The 19,555-nt window shown below is 45.1% G+C and overlaps 1 protein-coding gene across 1 annotated transcript; it reads left to right on the top strand.

Moving 5' to 3' along the window:
* The first annotated feature begins 4,129 nt into the window (after window positions 1-4,129).
* C22H1orf167 (chromosome 22 C1orf167 homolog) lies at window positions 4,130-19,101 on the top strand. The gene is made up of 18 exons (XM_059487722.1): window positions 4,130-4,561; window positions 5,111-5,154; window positions 5,734-5,950; window positions 6,127-6,302; window positions 8,269-8,450; window positions 8,755-8,938; window positions 9,107-9,329; window positions 9,905-10,062; window positions 10,220-10,316; window positions 10,811-10,944; window positions 11,457-11,665; window positions 12,354-12,498; window positions 14,692-14,956; window positions 15,517-15,625; window positions 16,246-16,453; window positions 17,198-17,333; window positions 18,064-18,174; window positions 18,883-19,101. Exons 1-18 carry the CDS (start codon window positions 4,130-4,132, stop codon window positions 18,940-18,942), a joined length of 3,090 nt encoding a protein of 1,029 aa, XP_059343705.1. The 3' UTR covers window positions 18,943-19,101.
* Window positions 19,102-19,555: the final 454 nt, after the last annotated feature.

Genomic DNA, 19,555 nt, shown 5'->3' with positions numbered 1-19,555 from the left:
ATCCATCACCTCTCCTTCTCCCTCCCTTGCCCCCTGTCAATCCTGTCATTCCAGAAGGGAATCGAGTGATTGGCAGAATTCAAAAGATGCCCTCTACCCCTAGAGAGACATTAAGCTATCCAGGTGTCCTTTGTCCCTTCAGACCTCCTCCATGTACCTGGTTGGTGGCTCCCTACCCTTCCCTGCCCCTCTCCCCAGGGTTAAAGGAGCAGCAACCACGGGCTCAGGGAGTTCTGTTGGAGCTGGTGCTGCATTCAGAGGCCTGTGGGCCAGAATAAAGCTCTGGATCCAAACCCTCCATCAGAACCGACTCCTTTCCTTCACCATCGCCTCAAAGCTTCTCCACCAGAGGTAAACCTGAGGAGCAGACCCTGTCATGGGGAAAAGCTCCATCCCGCAGCCATTGGAGCTCCTTGCATGCCTGGAATTGCCTCCAAGCACCCAGCTGCAGCACCCAGCTGGCGAAAGGTGTCTCTGGGGTGAAACACCACACATCCAGCAGCCAAAGGTGTCTCTGGGGTGAAACACCACACATCCAGCCAGCTGAAGGTGTCTCTGGGGTGAAACACCACACATCCAGCAGCCAAAGGTGTCTCTGGGGTGAAACACCACAGTTGCCGCTTTTTGGTTCAGACAAGCTCAGGCACATCCCATCTGGCTGTATTGGTAATATTCCAATACTTGTTGGTCTCACAGGCATCATGTGGCAGCAGCGATGTTTGGTTTGGTTTGTAATGCTGAGAAGTGTTTGGAAAAAACCTGCTTTCTAAGGCAGCTAAAGTGTGAGCTCAGAGTAATCACGGGCCCTTACTTGGAATATGAAATGGATCAGTCTTGATCTGCAGGGATCGGGAATAAGCGCTGTGTGTGCAGTGCAAATGTGTTTATTAAGGGTCTGGCATTGTTACTGTATTGCTGAAATGGTATTTGCTTAAAAGAGCTTGATTTACTTTTCATTAACTGTGCTATTTATTTTGTTTTGCCTGTAACAACAGAAATAACTTGACCATCTTTATTTTTTGCTTAATTGAATTTGTTTTAGGTTTTAATGTGTTAGTGTGTATGTTGTAAGCCTGCATTAAATGTTTTAGTTGGAATCATAAAAACTAACATAAAATCCATTGGTCATGGATTTTGCAGTTCATAAAATGTGCAGTTTGCCTTGAGTATCTTTTGGCCTCAGAAGAAGTTTTAAAAAAGATCTTGATAAGATCTTGTTGTGACTGAGATTAACCCTACTGCTTTAAAGTTGTTATGTTAAAGATCTGAGTAGCAATATCAGAAGGCAGACAAATGTGATTTTGAAAGGATACTATTTCTTCCAGATCTCAATGACACTGAAATTGGGAATGAGTGAGGTGAAGGACACCACCTGAAATAACCATGGTGATGTGGTGAGAACCTGGTGCCTAGCACAAAAAATTGAAATGAAGAGCTAAAAAAAAAATCACAAGTTATCAAGAAAATAGATTATTATCAAGAAAATAGATTATGTCCAGATTCTTGAGCATAAGGTAGTCCAGAGCCAGGTTTTGGGTGTTCACAGAGCAAAATAACACTGAAAAACGTGGTGGATTTATGTCCTTTTGCAATTTAAATCCTTTGTAACACCTTTTTGTGATACACTGCTTGTTGATTGGATATTTCTGGGATGCACTGAGTGCTTCTGTGGAACACCAGTGCATTTTGTGGTTATACTTCATGCAGTGATAGGCACCCCAAGGAAGGCAGCTGTGCTTTGTCTGTTCACTCTGTAGTTGCCAACTTCAACTGGTCTGGAGGAAATAATGGGATCTTTCCGTGGTGGCACCCTCGGTGATGGATGAAAGGCAGTAACAGCAGTTCCCAGCGATAATTGCAGCACTGCCTGACTGTCTCCTGCTGCTTTAGAAACTGTGTTTGCTCCCCAGATTGTGGTGATTACTGAAGGAGTTTGCATGTGAGAGGGAAAAATGAGCTGTTACAAACAGGGGCAACTGAGCCTCCAATGTTCCTTCAGAAGAGAATGAGATAAACACAGCTTAGAAACAGTGCAATTTGGCAGGAGGCTTTCTGGGATTAGAGTGTGTTTGAAAAAGACAATGGGCATTGATTTCGTTGCTGTCTCTTCTGAGATTGACTAGGGGGCTTTAAGATGATAGAGATGTGTGTGTCTTTACAGAATACCATTTTCATTTTTAAAAAGAGAGGTGGAAAAGAATGGTGGTTAGAATGACAGTGATTGACAACTTGCTTTTAAAATCTGAGGGAATGGAACCACAGTCCTCTCAAATTGCACTTGCCTGTTAGCAGCAACTTAAGAATCCATTTTCAGCATGAATGTTATATGTATAACCATCAGACTTAGTGGCTAGACTGCACAGTAGGTCTCCCAGCTATGCTGTAAATCTTCCAGATTAGGGGACAGTGTGGATTTTATGAATATGTAAAACATGGTTTCATCCTTTAGTGTAGGCAAAAAGAAATAAGTCTGTGTAGCCTTGAGCTTGGGGTAATTCAGCCTTGCTAGTAACAGACTCCTTCTGGTGTATAATGCTGGAAGTCTTTGTTTTCCAGGTTTTTTGTGGAGAACTGAATCTGTCCTTTTCATTCATTCGTGCTCTGCCAGATACGATTGTCTGCTGAAAAACAGGAAGAGAGCAGTGTCCATAACACTTTGAGGACTGAGGCTGGTGGATCAGAGACAAGAAATTCACAAGGAAAGTACCCAAAGGCTTTGGCAAACTAGGCAAGATGACATAGGAAATACTCACAGTCCTTTGCTTATATTTCTTCTTGTTTTTCTTCAGAGCACAGAAACATTGAGAAGAACGTGAATTTCAGTCTGTATTTGGGCACTAGAGGTCGAGTAGACATTTCTCATCCCTGGCCTGAGTCAGATGGGAGGAGATGCCGGTCTGAAGACAGACTAATCTCTCCTGCCCTTCTCAGCCCTTCCTGGACACTGCCAGCCAGTTCTGCAGCTCCTGCTTGCTGCAGCAGCATAATCTGTGCTCCAGGCTGCAGCAGCACAGCTCTAAGTGTGTAGTTCATAGTCCTCATCTTGCTTTGTCAGTCCTCCCTGCTTTGCATCTCCCCCAGAGGCACTTTCACCTTGAGCCTTGTGTTTTGGGAGGGAGAAGGAGTGAGAGTATTGACTTTTCAGGAAGCCAAGGCAGCTGGTAGCTGCTCCATACCCACTGTTCACCATCACTATTCAGAAAGAAGGAACAAGAATTGTGACTCTCTGGTGGAAAGCCAACAGCATCAGCCTTCTGCTGCTTCCTGTATGAATCCTGTGAGCCCTTTAGTGGCCAATGCACATTTGTCATCTCATGCTGCAGATTCCCCTCTTAGGCATGAATTAGTGGTGGGTCCTTCTTTATGGAGCTCAGGTGAAAGTGTGAACACTTGTCACAGTTCAGCCCTGACCCTGGGGAATCTTGATGTATCTAATCTGGAGTCTTTTCAGTCTCTTTTGGAATCCTCACAGATTCCTGCTAGCTTGTGCTGTTCAGTCCAGAGGCTGGAGCAAGAAAGTGCTTTGATGGGGATTCGGGGTTCCCTCCCTCTGGAGTCTGAGTCTTCTCCAGTCCTTGGCCATTCCTGCTTTGCTCCTGATGATTTAGGTCCCAGTATCCTGACCATGGGAGAGCAGCTAGCTGCAGTAAGAACCAGTGCTGCTCAGGCAAGATTGAAATGGAGTGTCCCATTTGCTAAAGACTGGAGCCTTAGTGCAGTGAGAAGAGACTTCAGTGCTGCTGAGCCTCTCTCTGGCTCTTACAGATACAGATACATTGGCTCTAACACATGGAGAACCAAAATTTCAGGTGGTATTCAACCACAAACCCTTGCTTCTGGAGGGGGCTCTGGCAGGCTAGTGGGTACAGAAGCAGATTCCTCCTTCAATTGCTCCCCTTTGTTCAGATGCCAGTCCCTGGTAAAGCCATCTCTGGAGACTGGTAGTCTTTATGCTCACAAAAAAAGTCATTCTCTTGGAAAGGTTGTTAAAGGAGAACAGACATCTTATGGGGGGTCTCCATGTGCTGAGTCTTGGAAGAAAAACCTTTCAGCCAGTCTGGATCCAGAGGGTCTGCAGGTGTTACTGGAGACAGATTTGGGGGGAGCTCAGAGGAATGTTTGTGTAGCCATGTGTGGGACTCCTACAGAAGTGTGTGTGAGCATCACTTCTCATCCTGGAGATAAAGAGTTTAGACCAGGCCAGCAGCTTAGTGCTAAATCTGTAGAAGTCAACAACTCTGATGTTAAGTGCAGCAAAGAGTCAGAAGAGGTGTCTCACTCCAGATCACCAGCAGGCAGAAGAACAGCTGCAGTGGGCAGCAGCCAGTCCAATCCTTTGGGAACACCAGCTGAAGAAGGCTTTAATGAACATTCTGATGTAGATTGTGTGAACATGAGCAGAGAAGGAAGGAGAAACAAATACTCCTGCCAAAGCAGCCGGTGGAATTTGGAAGCTGATGGGCCTCTTGAGCAGCCTGAAGAATGTTCTGTAGAAAGGAATGCCAAAGAACCATGGTGCTGTGAAGAAGGGAGCCAGACACAGAGAACTGTGCCCAGAGAGGTGAGGGTGTGGTCACTGTGAAGCATCTCTGTCCACAGGTATTACTTGTGCTTGTTTCTGCTGCTTGCTAGAGGTGCAGAGTTGAGGTACAAGTGATGGGGATGCTTGTCCTATCATTTTTTCTTGTCACTGAATAGCCACAATCTCATCTCTTACAGTCCTTCTTCATCCCAACATATGCATCTTTCCATCTCACATGTTTCTTCTTAAAGACCAGCTTGTCAACCTGGTTCTTTTGGGAATGTAAACACCTGTTTATATTCCCTGATCTGCATGCTGAAGGAAAGCATTAAACTGGATTTTACTCTGTGCATTGTTGCAGGGCCCTGAGATTTCAGGCTTTTTGTACCTTTTTATGTCTGAAGTACATAAGAATATTCACAGAGCAATGGTGTGGGAGCAGTGTCCAAGGCATCCCACATAATACATGATCTTGAGGCAGTCCTGCTCTGGTCTCCATCCAAAATGATGTGTGCCACAAAGACAGATTCTTCAATAGAGTGGAGCAGTGTGAATAATTGTGAATTACTGTCTCTTGTCTGTTTGCAGATCTCAGAGAGCAGCTTCTGGTCATTGAAGGTGAATGAGCAAAGGTAAAAGGACTCTGTGTTTAAGTGTGAGTGTGCTGGTAGTTAACTGAGGAGCACTTCTGGAAACTGGTTAAGGAGCCATGTCCCTAGGAACATTTGGGATTGGGACTTAGCCTACATTAATCTACTGTGGTTGGCTGAGGGGCTGCATCCACTTCTTTTCAAAGGGTTGTCATTTAGAATGCAGCATGACCTGAAATATAATTTCTGTATCTTTTCAATGCTGTCTTCTAAATTCAGCCTTAGTTGTTGCTTGAAATGAGGAAGTGTTGGTATCATCAGTGCTACTTTTCAATGCAGCAAATTCTGATGTGCTCCCTACACAATTAGAGAAGATCAAGAGCTAGACTTATCCATGAGATGGAATTCAAATTTGTGGATAAGACATGAATGAGGTTGCTACCTGTTTAGCAACAGTGATTCCTTAATTTGGTGTGAGATTGCATGTTTTCCATTCTTTAGAGGGAATTATTTGAAATAACCTCTTTACAACTCGATGGCTGAACTCTGATTGCCACCTCCTGGCTGGTTTGACTTTCCTTTCTGTGTAACAGGAACTCACCTCTGTTTTTCATTTTTAAGTTTCTGGCACTTGTGTGACAAACAAATCCTAGCAAGGTGTTTCCAAGCCTGGAGGAGATACATCCTTTGGAAGAGGGCAGCCACACAGCTCCACAGACACCAGCTGCTTCAGAAGGGCTTTGGTGCTCTGCAGGGGATTGTGCACCAAAGGAGGACACAATTGGAGGTGGCCCAGCAGAGACATGCTTCAGCTGTGCTAGCTGCCAGCTTCCAGAGGGTGAGCACTGCCTGGGGATGGTGGTGCCATGAACTTTTTGCTGTGCAGTCAGAGAAGGCACAGATCCTGTTTGGATAGGGAGGAGGAAGGGGTACCCTGTGTGAAATTCTGTGATGGAGACCCTGGGACCAATACTCTGTCTGCAGTTTGTTCTGATCATGTGGTTTCTTCTTCAGTGGAAGGAAGCTATGGCAAAACAGAGCCAGAAGAAAGCTCTGCAGCCTGAGCCTTACTCCTACACCCAAAGTCCATCAGCAGGGATTTTTGGAGTAGGAAGATTGGCCACTATGACAACCCCAGCTCAGCATCAGCTTCCAGCAGGATACTCAAAGGAAATGGAGCAGGCTCATAGGTAAGCAGAGAGTATTCTCTTTCTGTTTTCTTGGACAAAGGAAGGGTTACAAACACAGGGCAATTTTTTTCTCAAATGATGGCAGACTTGTTTCCGTGTCCTTGGATGTATTGCTGTGGATAAACTGCAAGAATCAGCAGTTTAATGTTAAAAACTAAACAGTCCTATTTCAGAGCTTCTGTGTACCGGTGTTTGCAGTCTGAGTGTCTGACAGAAATACTCCTGTACTAATTCTTTGCTTCAGCTATCCCCTGCATATGTGATACAGGAGTAAATGAGGTTGGAGTGAGGCAATGCTACAGTCTCTAGCAGTAGTTTGGCAGAAGAGGTGTCAAAAGAAAAGCCTTTTGTTGAGGCTTCTAATTCTGAAGGCAAAAGAACAAGTTGAGACAAAAAGAGAGAGGATAGCCCTGGATTCTGTTCTGTCAGTGCCTCTTTGGACAGCTGGATGTTAAGGATGTTTGTGGCTCTTTCAGGATGGAGGGAGAGCTGTGGACACAGCTTCGTCGCAGGCAGAGAGGAGATGAGTTCTGCTGGGGAGTTGAAGCAATCAGAGACATGAGGAGGCTGGCTGGTAAGCACACATTCCACAGCCTTGGACAGCTTGGAGGTGTTCACTGTTTCTCCAGTTCTTGTGCTTTGTGTCTGGTTGTTGCTTTGAGCTCTTTCAGAATGTGATTCTGCAAGTATGTTGTATTTGTGGGGTTTAGATGATGGAAGGAACGATGAATCTGACTCCATGTTCTCAGAAGGCTAATTTATTATTTTATGATACTATATTATATAAAAGAATACTATACTAAACTATACTAAAGAATACAGAAAGGATAGAGACAGAAGGTTAAAAGAATGAAAACTCGTGACTCCTTCCAGAGTCCTGACACAGCTTGGCTATGATTTGCCATTAAGTCAAAACAATTTACAGCAGAAACCAATGAAAAAATCACCTGTTGGATAAAGAATCTCCAAACCCATTCCAAAGCAGCAAAACACAGGAGAAGCAAATCAGATAATTATTGTTTTCCTTTTTCTCTGAGACTTCTCAGCTTCCCAGGAGCAAAATCCTGGGCAAGGGGATTTTTCAGAAAATATAACAGTGGCACAAGTAGCTGGGACCAGTATGTGTGATGGTGGAGGATGGCCACTCACCATGCCATACAAATTTTGCCTCATTCCTTGTATGAATTCAGCTGCAGCATGTGTTGCTCCAGCAATGTGAGCTGCCTTCCTTAAGTGTCCTTCCTCTGGCAGCTTGGATTTAAGCCAGGGAGTGTTTGCTGTGTGACACGAAGTTGTTTGAAGTTCTTCTGCTGTTTCTCTTCCTGTCAATCTCTTCCTGCCCTGTGACACAGCAGCTTTCAGACTGTGGCGCCTGCAGAAGGAGTTGCTGAGCAAAGAGGAAGCCAGGCTTTTGGAAGCCCGTGCTCTGCTGGAGAAGAAGAAGCTACAAAACATTTTCTGGATGTGGCATTCCCAAAGCTTGGAAATGAAAAAGATTCTAACACTGACAACTCAAATCCAAAGAAATTTGGTCTCCTGGTGAGTTGGTGAGATCTGGTTTTCATGTGAAAAATCTGTTGTTTGTGAAAGTCCATGGAATAACAGAGCCAACCCAACAGTAATATTTGTTCCATCTTAAAGTCATCTATCCTTTTGTTTCAGGATTTAATAAAGATGAAAGTCGGGGTAGAAACATAAAAAGAAACTGCTGTGGCCAGAGATGTTAGACTTGCCTCCCGTGCACTGCCAAAACATTTTTGTCCTGACTTTTGATGTTCTCAAGGACCAAACCAAAGAGCAGCCACTGTGCTGCTGTGCTCTAAGCATGACAGTGGCTATTTACTGAAATAAACAAAAAAAAGCTCAGGGGTCAGCTTGTGTCTGTCTTTCCTGAACTAAACCTAGTCTCAAGAAGACACATAATCTTGTTTAAGTGTTTTTCAGCATTTGCCTTTGGCATTCTCAGGTGCTTCAGTACATGGAAGGAGACTGCTGAGCAGAAGGCACTTGACAGGTGCAACCTGGCCCATCTCAGAGCAGTATCACTGAGGAAGCACTTCCAGCAGTGGGTTGGGATGCTGCAGGTCAGAGGAGGTGATAAGCAGGCAGTGCTGAACCTCTTCCTCCTGCAGTGGAGGCAACATTATGGTGAGCAGCTTGGGGGCTGTGCAGAATCCAAACTTTAAAGGTGTTTAAGCTCCTTCCTCCTCTTGTACACTGAAAACAGCCTGAAAACTCCGGGGCTCAGATGATACAGGGTGTGAGCAAACCAGGGTGGGCAGAGGACTGGTTCTGGGTGTGTCAGTGAAGCTACCAGGGAGGTTTGTTGCTCTGCATCATAAACCAAACATAAACTCTTAAACCTTGCTGAAAAGAAGCAATTTGAGGGTTGGGCTGGGCTGAGTTGGAATGCCTTGAGACAATCTCTTGTTCCTTTATGTAACTGGTTAAGGAGCAGTTGTGAGCTCAGCAACTGACAAGAATGTGACAAAGAGGCATGAATGTCAGATATGGACGGGAGAGAAACAGTTTCTGGAGAAAACAGTCTATTCTTTTGATGACTTCTGCCAAAAACTGAAGCTGCAGAGAGTATATCTGCTGTGGAAAACAAGGCTGTGTGAGCATCACAAGGCTGAGTGAGTGCAGAACCACCAGTCCCTGGAGCCCTGCCCACAGTAGTGTCCACTTGATTTTCTGAACCTTTTGCCAGAGCCCCTTTTACCCTGTCTATTGTCCATCATGTCTGTGCTAGTCACCCCCTCTGGTGTTCTTTCACTTCACTGTCTCAGTATCTTCTGTCTCAGTTCTTTCTCTCAGGCTTTGGAGCAGTGTAAACTCAGAAAAGCTCTGAAATTATGGCACCAAAAGTATCTCATGCTGAAGACAATTGAACAAAATTCTAAGCACTTGCACAGAGCTGTCTATGAGGAACCTCTTGCCATGCTGTTTTCTGAGGACCTCTCAACATCATCTGGCTTTGACAGCAGTGCACCAGCTACTCTGACCTCTCAAAGCTCATTGGAAAAGGTGAGAAGGTCTTGGTACACCTAAACTGCTCTGAGGTATTAAATTGCTGGGATGATTCAGGGGAAATTTCTGCTTCAACATGGTATTGTCATCAGCAAACTGTGCTTAAAATTTAGTGCTGAATCTGTGGGGTCTTCAAGCTGAAATGAAATCTAAAGGTAAAGTCAATGCTCTCTGTGCCTTTTCTGGTTCATCAATTAGAGATGTGGGAAGCTGAGCTAGTGAGTTTCCCTTGTACAGTTGTTTCTGTTTGTGGCTGCAGTGTGGAAGGGATGAGATATAAAGAGCTTCCTCACTGGGACAGTGCACATGCTCATTTCCCCTTTTCTCAATATAGAAATACATGTATTTCTGGATTCAGTATGGAAATTATTAGTATAGAAATAACTTTCCCACAACTTACATGTTTGCTCTCCAGAGTGTCATGGCTAGCCTAGAATTCCTTTGGATGCATTTTGGATTTGCCTGAATCCTTGATAAGAAAAGGAATAAATGCCATGGTCAGAGCTGTTAGCTGGGTTCTTCCACTGTGAGGACACTCACCTCACAGCATGTTCCTCCCTTCATACCTGCAGGAATGCAGTCTAAGTGACAGCAGCCAGCATGGCTTCTCCTCCCCTGTGGCTGCTGAGGATGTCACACCTGTGTCATGTCACAGTTCTTTCCTTCAATTCCACCAGTGCACAGAGCTGCCAGCTGAGCTGTGCCTGCAGAGCTCCTTCCCTGCATCTGGGTGAGTTGGAGACTGGTTTTTTGGGATGCTGGTAGGAGTAACCCTTGTTTGAACAGGCTGAATTCCTTCCTTCTGGATAATCCCTCATGTCATGTCACACCATCCTTCCAGGGGATCTTCTTTTTTTCCTTCCTCACCCAACACTTTTGTCTTGCAGAAGAAATTGGTTTGTGGGAAATCAGTTCCAGTCTTCAGTGCTGCAGAGTCCAGATAATAATTCCCAGCCTCTCTCCAGTTACTCTGCATGGGAAGAGGTAAGGCTAGAAAGTGTGTAAAATGTAAATATACGAGTGTTTTTGCATATTCAAATTTAGCAAAGAACCTTTGGGTTTCAATATCAGCATATGGAAGGTCTCACTGCTATTTTGTTCTCTCTCAAACAGAAGATTTGGGAGATTGAGGCTTTTCTCAGGGTAACTCTTCCCTCCCAGCTGAGTGGAAGTAGGGCAGGTGTCATGGAGTTAGAAAGGATGTGTTAGACCCTCATGTCTGGCTGCTCATGTGGGGCATGTCAGGGATTTAAAAAGGATGTGTTAGACCCTCATGTCTGGCTGCTCATGTGGGGCATGTCAGGGGTTTAAAAAGGATGTGTTAGACCCTCGTGTCTGGCTGTTCATGTGGGGTGGATGGGTGAGGGATGGAGCTGGGGAATCACACAAGTGACAGTGGCAGGGAGACACAGCTGAGCTGTGTGGAGTAACTGATATAACGGCAGTTCAAGGCCCTTTTTTGCCTTTCTGGATTACAGGATTACACCTCTGACAACTCAGTGAGGCAGCAAGCAGAGCAGCACTGCCTGCAGAGGTGCTTCATGGTCTGGTCAGCTCAAACTCAACACCATGTCAAGGCCCAGCAGCACTGCAGGCGTGTTCAGCTGTCTCGGTAGGGATCATGCTTTCCAGAAGTTTCCTAAAGCTCTCTGTTTTGAAAGCTTTACATTTGCTTTAATTTAAAAAAAAAGGAAAAAATTCTTCTTCTAGCTATTTTATTTTGTCTTCAGTGGGAATTTTGCAGTCCATTATTTTGGGGTTTTTCCAGCTTCAAAATGACTATGTAGGAACACAGTAATTTCTGGTTTGATGGAATGCCTCACAAATTAGAGGAAGCCCAGCTCTGCTGATAACAAGTCCTGGTAACTTCCTATCCACTGAACTGGCCTTGCTCTCTACTGATTCCAAAGCTGAGGAGCACAACAGGCTTGGCACAGCCAGGGCAGAAACAGTTTGTCCTGTCCATCATTTCCCCTGATGTTTAATGGTGAAAGGATATTTACAGGTCAGATGTGTTTCCAAAACTCCCTCGTGTGTATGTTTGTTGTTAAATTTTCCATTACAAAGGTGTGTATCTCTGTGAGATGTTCCTACAATCAGTGCAGCAACCTTTGTCCTTCTCAGAGCCTTTCTCAGCTGGCACCACTGGGTCATGGAAAATAAGAACCAAGAAGCAGCAGCAGCCCTAAAACATGGAGTTTATTGTGTCCAGATGGCTTTCAGCCTGTGGAGAAGGAGACTGGCCCAGAAAGTGGAAGCTGACCGGAGATTCAGGTGTCATGCTCACCAGATGACTGCTGATGCTCTGTGGCATTGGCACTCCTGCTGGCAAAGTGAGTGACCCCATCCCACTGCCTCACTTGACTCTAGAGAAGAGAGCAGCTCTGGGAATAGTTGGGATGGAGAAAGTCACACTTTTGGCTGGAATTCTGTGCCCTGCTCCTCTGGAAAAGCACATACCAGGAGTTAGTAGGTGCATTGTCACTGCATTCTGTCAGTAGGACGTGACCTACTGTTCTGTTGTGCTTTATATTAAGGAAGATGCTCCTTTGACACTCCTACCTGCACAAAAGGGTGTTCAAGCAGTGTATTTTAGCAGCTGGGGAGTTAAATGGGCTTCCATGCAGCATTCCAAGTTTGAACATGTCTCCTCAGACCAAGCAGTCAGGTTGGGAACAGGGTGTATCTTAACAATCCTGATCCCTCAAGGAATTCCATATGCTCTAAGTACTTGCCCTGTGCCAGGGAAGAAAAACTCCCAATTTTTAATGGAAAACTGCCTTGCAGATAAGAGTGGAAGTAATCTATGCTCTCTTGCAGGGAAAATTTGAAAGAAGGTCTGACTGCCTTGCAGACAAAAAACTACAAGGTGAATTGAAAAGTCTCTTTAGCTGCTAAAGAGAGGACAGGAAATCTTAGCGAGTTTGGTCCCATTTGGTGTTTGCAGGAGATGTATTTTTGCTCTTATTTCTCTGGAGAAGCAGTCCCTGGGCTCACTCAGGAAGGTGTGCTCTCTCACAGGGAAGCGTGCTCTGAGAGAACTGCAGCAGCAATGGGCCTGGCACAGCTGCCAGGAGAAGAAGAGGCTGGTCCTGCACGCATGGAATTACCAAACAAGGAAGCAGAAATATGCTGTTTTGTTCTGGGAACGTTTCCTCCTGCACAGGTTTGTTTCTTGCTCTTTGAGAACATTTCCAAGGGAAGCTCTGCATGAAGAGCAATTTATGTAGTGGTATCCACTTATGTAGTAGTATCCAATTTATGTAGTATTATCCTGCCTTTGAAAGTGTGGATAGCTCATGTATAAATGGAGCTTCTGTAGCAGCACTTCTCTGAGAATGTCTCTATTAAGGGGTCTCTTACCTAAAGCCTCACAGCCCACCTCATTTTTCCCATTCAAAAATTATTTTCCTTCCAGAACTTGTATTCAGTCTTAGTTATGCAGGGTGGTATTTGTGCACTAAGCAAGGGAGAGATGCAAACAAATTTGTGCAGTTTAAACTTTGAAAGCCTTATTTGCACCTCAGTATTTGCTGAAAGGAATAGTGGGCAGAGAGCGTGCAGAGATCTGATGTTTACAAAGTTAGTCTTTTAGGATTCTGACACAGTGGGTTGATTTTATTTTAATGTGAAAAATTGAGATTGATTTGTTCCTGCAGCAAAGCAGTGTAAAGCTTGTGGAGGGAGAACCATGATATTCAACTCATCTTGGTGTTATTACAATATAGGTGAAGCTGTAGTCTATCTTTGAGTCTTATGTTATGTTGACAGATCCCAAAACCACAAGAATTTAAAATTTTTCTCTCTTAACTGTGTTCAGTGGTCTTCTTATTTGAAACAGTTTTGTTTGTAGTTTATGTTGTATGAGGCCAGAGCCTGCCTGAAGTGCAGAGAAGTGTCCAGCTGTAGTAAACCAGGAAATAATTCAGGAGGATAAGAATGAATAAGATTATTTATGCCAAGGGTTCATTTTAAGGTATGAGAAGTGCAAGTTTGGCCCTATAAGTTTTTCTTTTGAATTGCAGGTTCAGACTGAGAGGACACAAAGATCTGCAGAGGAAAGGGCAACTAAAATCCCACTAAAACTTTGGTGGCTGTGATGTTTAGACCCTGCACTTACCCCTCCTAATTGCATTTTCCTCTGCAAATCTATCTGTGTGGCTCCCTCATGGGAATTGTTTTTAGGATAAGCCCTTAATGTTGCTCCTTCCTGTTGAGTGTGTCTCCACCATTAATCTTTTCCTTCTGAGTCTCCTTTGATGAGAGTGCTTCTAATTTCTCACTTGGATGAGCTCTCTCTTTTGAGGGGGCATTTTTTGTGCTGGGATAACCTGGAACAGCTTCTCTTGATCTTCCAGAAAGCCTTCCAGGCACAGAATATTCACCCCTCTGCCCTATGGTGCAATGGGGTGATTTTATAATGAAGGTCCAAATGGAACAAGGAACCAAAAAGATAAACCAGAATTAAAAGCAGATTGCATTCTCTGCTTGCAGAGGAAGACTGGCCTCCTGTGCATCAGCCTGTGAGATACAGAGATTTTTGTGGGTGCAGATTTACAGTGCTGATTATAGTAACTCCTGAAGTTGTTGATTTTTTGGAATAAAATTGTTTTTGCAAAGATTCTAGTTGTACATCCCACATGCACAGGGCTTTAGTTTGTGACAGCCAAGAAACAAAATTTGAATCTTGACAGCAAGTGGCTGTCATAAATGCTGCAAGCAGGCTTCAGGAATCTGCTGGGTTCCATGCTGAAGGAAATTTTAACAGTTTTACTCTCATCCTATAATGGAAAAATGAAAAAGCCTTCATCCATCACCATCTTTCTGGTCAGCTGGTAACACAGAGATAGACTGAAGACTGGCTAATTAATTTTTATTTTTTTTAGTGTGTGTGGGGGACCAAGTATGTGCACTGGCAAGGCAGCCTTGGAAAGGAATTTGTTTTGTAGGCAAAGAAAAAGCACAGTATAAGTTTGGATTCAGTTTGCAGAGGCCTTTGAATAGGAGGAAATGCTAAAATGGCCAGAGGGAAGCAGAGTCTCTTGAGTAGGTGACAGGCAACAGTGCTGGGAACTTGAAGTAAAATGAGGGCAGGTTTTCAGCAGGAAGATATTTGAAGAGTGTGAACTTGCAGCTCCCAGAGATGAGGCACTGGAAAAGCACATAGCATAGAGGTCAATGCATAAATCTTGATTACAGCAGTAACAGGAACAGGCTTTTTTCTTGTTGAATGCTCTTTGGCTTGCTTTGGCCATGTATGTGGGATACTGCAGGGCAGGTGACAGGGTGAAATTTGGTCTGAGATGGAATTGTTACTTTAGGCATCTGCTTCCTTTCTGTGCTTGGAACTGTTTTTCAGGTGCCTTGTCACTTGGGCCCAGGCCACTGCATGTCACCTAAGGCAGCGTGAAGCCCTCTCTTATTTTAAAAGAGTCAGAGAGCACCAACTGCTGGTTGGGAGCTTTATTAAGTGGAGGGACAAACTCTGGAGAGCTGAACAGGTGCCAGGAGGGAGAAAGCACAAGTGGCAGGAGCTCTCTCCAGGTAAAGCCTGTCACCGCTGGCGAGTGGCTGCGAGAGGACAGCGAGCCCTGCGCCTGGGATCTGTGACCACTGTCAAACAAGTAAGAGAAGATAAAGCTCCCTAAGTATGGGAAGATAAAGGTCCCTAAGAGACAGCTATTATTAACTTAGTGAGTCATGAGGCACTGAGGTAGTGTGACAAGGCTTGCATAAAAACCTGGTTTGATTTGTGGTGACTGCTTAGTCCCTGCTGTGAGATTCTTCACTGACTGTGCACACAACTTCATCACCATAATCTGGCACTGATTGCAGCAACCATATGGAGCACAGCAATAAGGAAAGGGGACATTTTGACCAGAGAGATGAGAGCACTCCTTCCTCTCTGCTCAAAGATAAGATGGGATAATCACTGTCCCTGCAGAGCAGAGTGAGTTGCCAGAGATACAGCTTTTTTCAAAAGACTCACAGCTAGCAAACTACAAAGAAGTCCATTGATTTGGAAGGGCTGAGTCAGTCCTGCTGGGATCTCATCTGTGCAGTTTCCAGCCTGGGGTCTAGCACATTAAGGTGCCTGCAGAGCTGTGAGCCTGTCTCTGGGCTGTGTGAGTGCTGTGTGCATTGTGTTTACTCTTGGCTGCAGCTGTGTTATTTCTCTTTGCAGGCCTGCAACTACTGGACCAGAGCAGCTGCCTTTTCCCAGTGCTTACGGCAGCGCAGCACCCTCATAGGTGTCAGGAAAAGCAGAAAGATGGCTCTCTCTTGGCCCACCAGTAAGATTCTCCCTCCTCTCTTCCTTTCACAGACCCATGTGGGGAGTGTGAGGGAAAGGGGATTGGTGTTTACCAGCTTAATGACTGGGATTCTGTGACCATGTTCACAGGGGTCCGAGGATGAGGGAAGAGATGAGGATCTCACTCCATGTTTCAGAAGGCTTGATTTATTATTTTATTACATATATTATATTAAAACTATACTAAAAGAATAGAAGAAAGGATTTCATCAGAAGGCTAGATAAGAATAGGAAAAGAAAGAATGATAACAAAGGCTTGTGGCTCAGACTCTCTGTCCGAGCCAGCTGTGATTGGCCATTAATTAGAAACAACCCCATCAGACCAATCACAGATGCACCTGCTGCATTCCACATCAGCAGATAAGCAATGTTTATATTTTGTGCCTGAGGCTTCTCAGCTTCTCAGGAGAAAAAATCCTAAGGAAGGATTTTTCAGAAAATATCATGGCTACAGGATTCCTCTGTGGAGCAGGAGCTCATAGCAATCAAACTCAGTTGATTTCTTCTGTGTTCAGGAGTTGAAGGACTAAGGGCTCATGGCAGCTCTGATGTCTCCCTCTCCAAGGTTAGCCCCTGTGTGATTCCTCTTTTGTTTCCTAGAAAGCAGAAGAGGCAGAGAACAAGATTCAGCACCAACTGGACATTTTCCCAGTGCCATTCAGCGCTGGCTGGTGATCTACAGGAGCCAAAACAGGGCTGAGAGGTTGCTGGAGAGACCTGATGTGGTAGAACCCTCTCATGCTCATGCAAGGATCCAGGAGAACACAGCAGGGGTGGACTTGGAAGAGTGGGCTAAGAAGTGGCTTGGGTAAGTGGAGTGCAGGGCTCTGGGCTTCCTCTTGCTGATACTGAGACAAACTTTAAGGAATTAGGGATTTTAGAGGAGATGAGGTTTTAGTTAGAGATAATCAAAATAAATGGGTAGGCCTTGATGAAGTTGAGAGTTAGTAGTTAACTAATAATTGATTGCTTGTCAACATAATGTTTGGTTAGCTGGGTTTATAATGAAGAATATAGAAACTGATAAATAGCTTTTAGGGACATCAGACAATTGTGGCCTCCTCTGCTCTGAAACCAATTGAAGATGGGAATGGGAGTTCTACCAAGGTTTCATTTGTCATATTTGCATTGAAAAGGTAGAAAGGTCAGAACGAAGGAAGACTTCATTTACTTCCTCATTTTGGGACCCCTCCCCATGAAAGGGACCACCGACCCATTTCAAGGAACAAACTATGCATGGTTAATAGTGTTTGAACTAATTACCATACGAAGCAGGGAATGAGATGTACCAAAGTTATGAATATGCATTTGTATTTTGAGTGTTCAATACTTGTATAGATAAAAGGACTCTGTAATCACCTGTAAATTGAGATGTGTATTTGGGAGCTATCCCACAATAAACACACACTTTCTAACTTTAAACTGTTAGAGAGTCTTTGTCACAGTTGGATATCGGTACTAGATCAATATCCATATTTTTAATAAATCAATACCATCAGGGAAGGGCTCCCCAGTATGGCTGGTAAAGCTGATTTGCTTCTTTTGCCTGCAGGAGGAGATACCTGAAGAAGTGGCATCACACAGTGGTACTGCACCGGTGCCAGCACGACAGGAAACTGCTCTGCCTGGCAAGGGGGTGGCACCAGTGGAGGGAAGCCAGCAGGGTGGTGATGCTGGCTCAGGTGCTGGTGAGTGTCTGGTGCCACTGGGGTGGCAGTGATGGGTGTTGCTGGGCAAGCCTGCTCTGCCTGTAGCCTCCCATACATCCTGGGAGATGAGACCTGGGGGTTTAACAAATACCAGTAGGCAACAAAAATCCTGGTTTACTGCTGTGGCTGGTTTTTCCATTGTTCTTTTTGGAATGTCAGCTTGACAGACTGGCATATCCACAGATTTAGTTGTGCTTTGCCCTTACAGATGGGAAGCTGAAACAGGACTTGTCTAGATTGAATGTAGACTGTGCAAAACTTCACAGCAGTTATTATGATCTTTGTCCTCATCTGTGCTCCTGATACATCCCACTGGTGCCCACAGTTTATGAAGAGCTGTCATTTGGCATTTCCCCTTCTGTTCATAGCCATGTTCTGCCAGGTTCCTGGGCATTAGCTGTGTGAGCTGTGCTCTGGCCTGCCCAGGTAACAGGATGATGCCTGTGTAGTGTGAGCAAATCCATAGTCACACTAACTGGGGCACAATGGTGCATTGTCCTCTCCCCAGGGTTACTGGAACTTACCCACATTGTGCTGGAGAGAGCAGCTCAGCAAGAGTTCTGTTATTAGTCCTCTCTGTTTGTTACCAGTGCAAAGTCTTTTAAGAGGGACTCAGGAAAGCAGCTGGAGCAAGGTGGGACTGGAGGGAAGTGAGGTCATTTGCCTGCCAGAGCCCAGTTAATCTGTGTGCTGCCTCTTTTCCTGGCAGCACCAGCAGCAGCTGATGGAAAAGGCCTGGAGGGTGTGGAGACAAAGATACTTGCAAAGCTGTGTGGTGCAGAATCTTCTGGAGCAGGAAGCCAGGAGCCTCCTGTCTCAGGTAAGCATTTATGCCTTCTTCAATTCAGTGGACCTCAGTGATACAAAAAGCACCCCAAAGGGACAACTGGTGTTCCTTCCCTGTGTCTCTCTCCCTGCACAATGCACTTGCTTGGGGAGAAGTTGAATACATCAGGGAATTGGACTAGCCAGTAAAAAAGCTTCCAGCTTTACATGGGTTCATCTATGGGTGTTTTTCAAAGCTTTGTGTCAGGAGTCAATTTCCCTGACATGTGCCCCCCTCCCTGCTGTTATTAGTGGTGTTAATCCCCTAATCCCCTGCCTCTTGAGACCCCACTCAGGGAGGAAAGAGGCTCCACATTGGTGCAGGAGGACTGTGCTGACTTGCACCCAGGGGCAAGCAAATCACTATGAATTTATGAATTTGAGCGAGCAGGCAAAGCCTTAGAACTCATATCCAGTTGCTCCTCTGCCTGCATCCCAAAGATTCATGCAGGATTAGGGCCTCCTTTAAGGAGACAGGAGCAGGTACTGAAATTAGAGGGCATTGGTCTTTCTTCTGTCACATTGATTTGTACTCTGCACGCCCCATATTGGCTCCAGGAGAGACAGGGAAGGGTTTTGAGTGAAGGGTAAGGCAGCTGGCAGAGCCATTGCTAGGAAAGCTGTGTTTCGGGGTTTCTGTAAGAATGGCTGCAGCCCCTCAAGGGTGACCCGAGTGTTTGATTTGTACACTTTGCTCTTTCAGGCCTTTGGGAGGTGGTGGCAGCTCACAGCATTCCAGTGTAAGGACAAAGGATCCCGCTGAATGCAGGGGCCTGCCTGCAGCTGCTGCTCCATTCAGGACACGTGGAGGATCCAGCTCCTGTCACAACAAAGAGGTGGTCCTGTGCTGCCAAAAAAGAACTCTCTGTTCTTACAATAAAAGCAGTGCTGCCAGCCAGAAGGATGACAGCCAAAGAACAACCAGGATTGTACCTAGTGAAAGGTCCTCTTTAAAGGACTTGTATCTTACCTCCTTAGCAACACAAACAGAGAAGTTACTTACAGTTGTGAGGTTGCATTCTCTTCTTCTCAGGACCATGCTGTTGCTGGAGTTCTGATTAAAGAGCAAAAAAACCTTCTAGGCTTTCCTTTTACTCAGTGTTTTTTCCCTGTTCAGGAGCTTGGTGTCAAGGGGGGAATATGCAAATACAGCCTTAGAGACGAGCAGGAGTTTGTGAGTGCTGAATCCTTTTGATTTCAAAGTCTGGCTTGGGTAGGTGCAAACACAGCTCTTTATTTTTAGATTTGGCTTTCCCCCTGGAGGTGGGGGGCAGATTTCCACATGGCTCCCACCTCCTCCCCCTGTCTAGGTCCATCAGCTCTTCATTAAGCCTTTCAGTGGGTGGCCAACCTCCTGACTGCTTCCTGCTGCTTCA

This window comes from Ammospiza nelsoni, chromosome 22 (genome assembly GCF_027579445.1).
Source record: "Ammospiza nelsoni isolate bAmmNel1 chromosome 22, bAmmNel1.pri, whole genome shotgun sequence".
Taxonomy (NCBI): Eukaryota; Metazoa; Chordata; class Aves; order Passeriformes; family Passerellidae; genus Ammospiza; species Ammospiza nelsoni.
The sequence above is the reverse complement of the archived record's forward strand: the minus strand, read 5'-3'. Positions and strand labels throughout refer to the sequence as shown.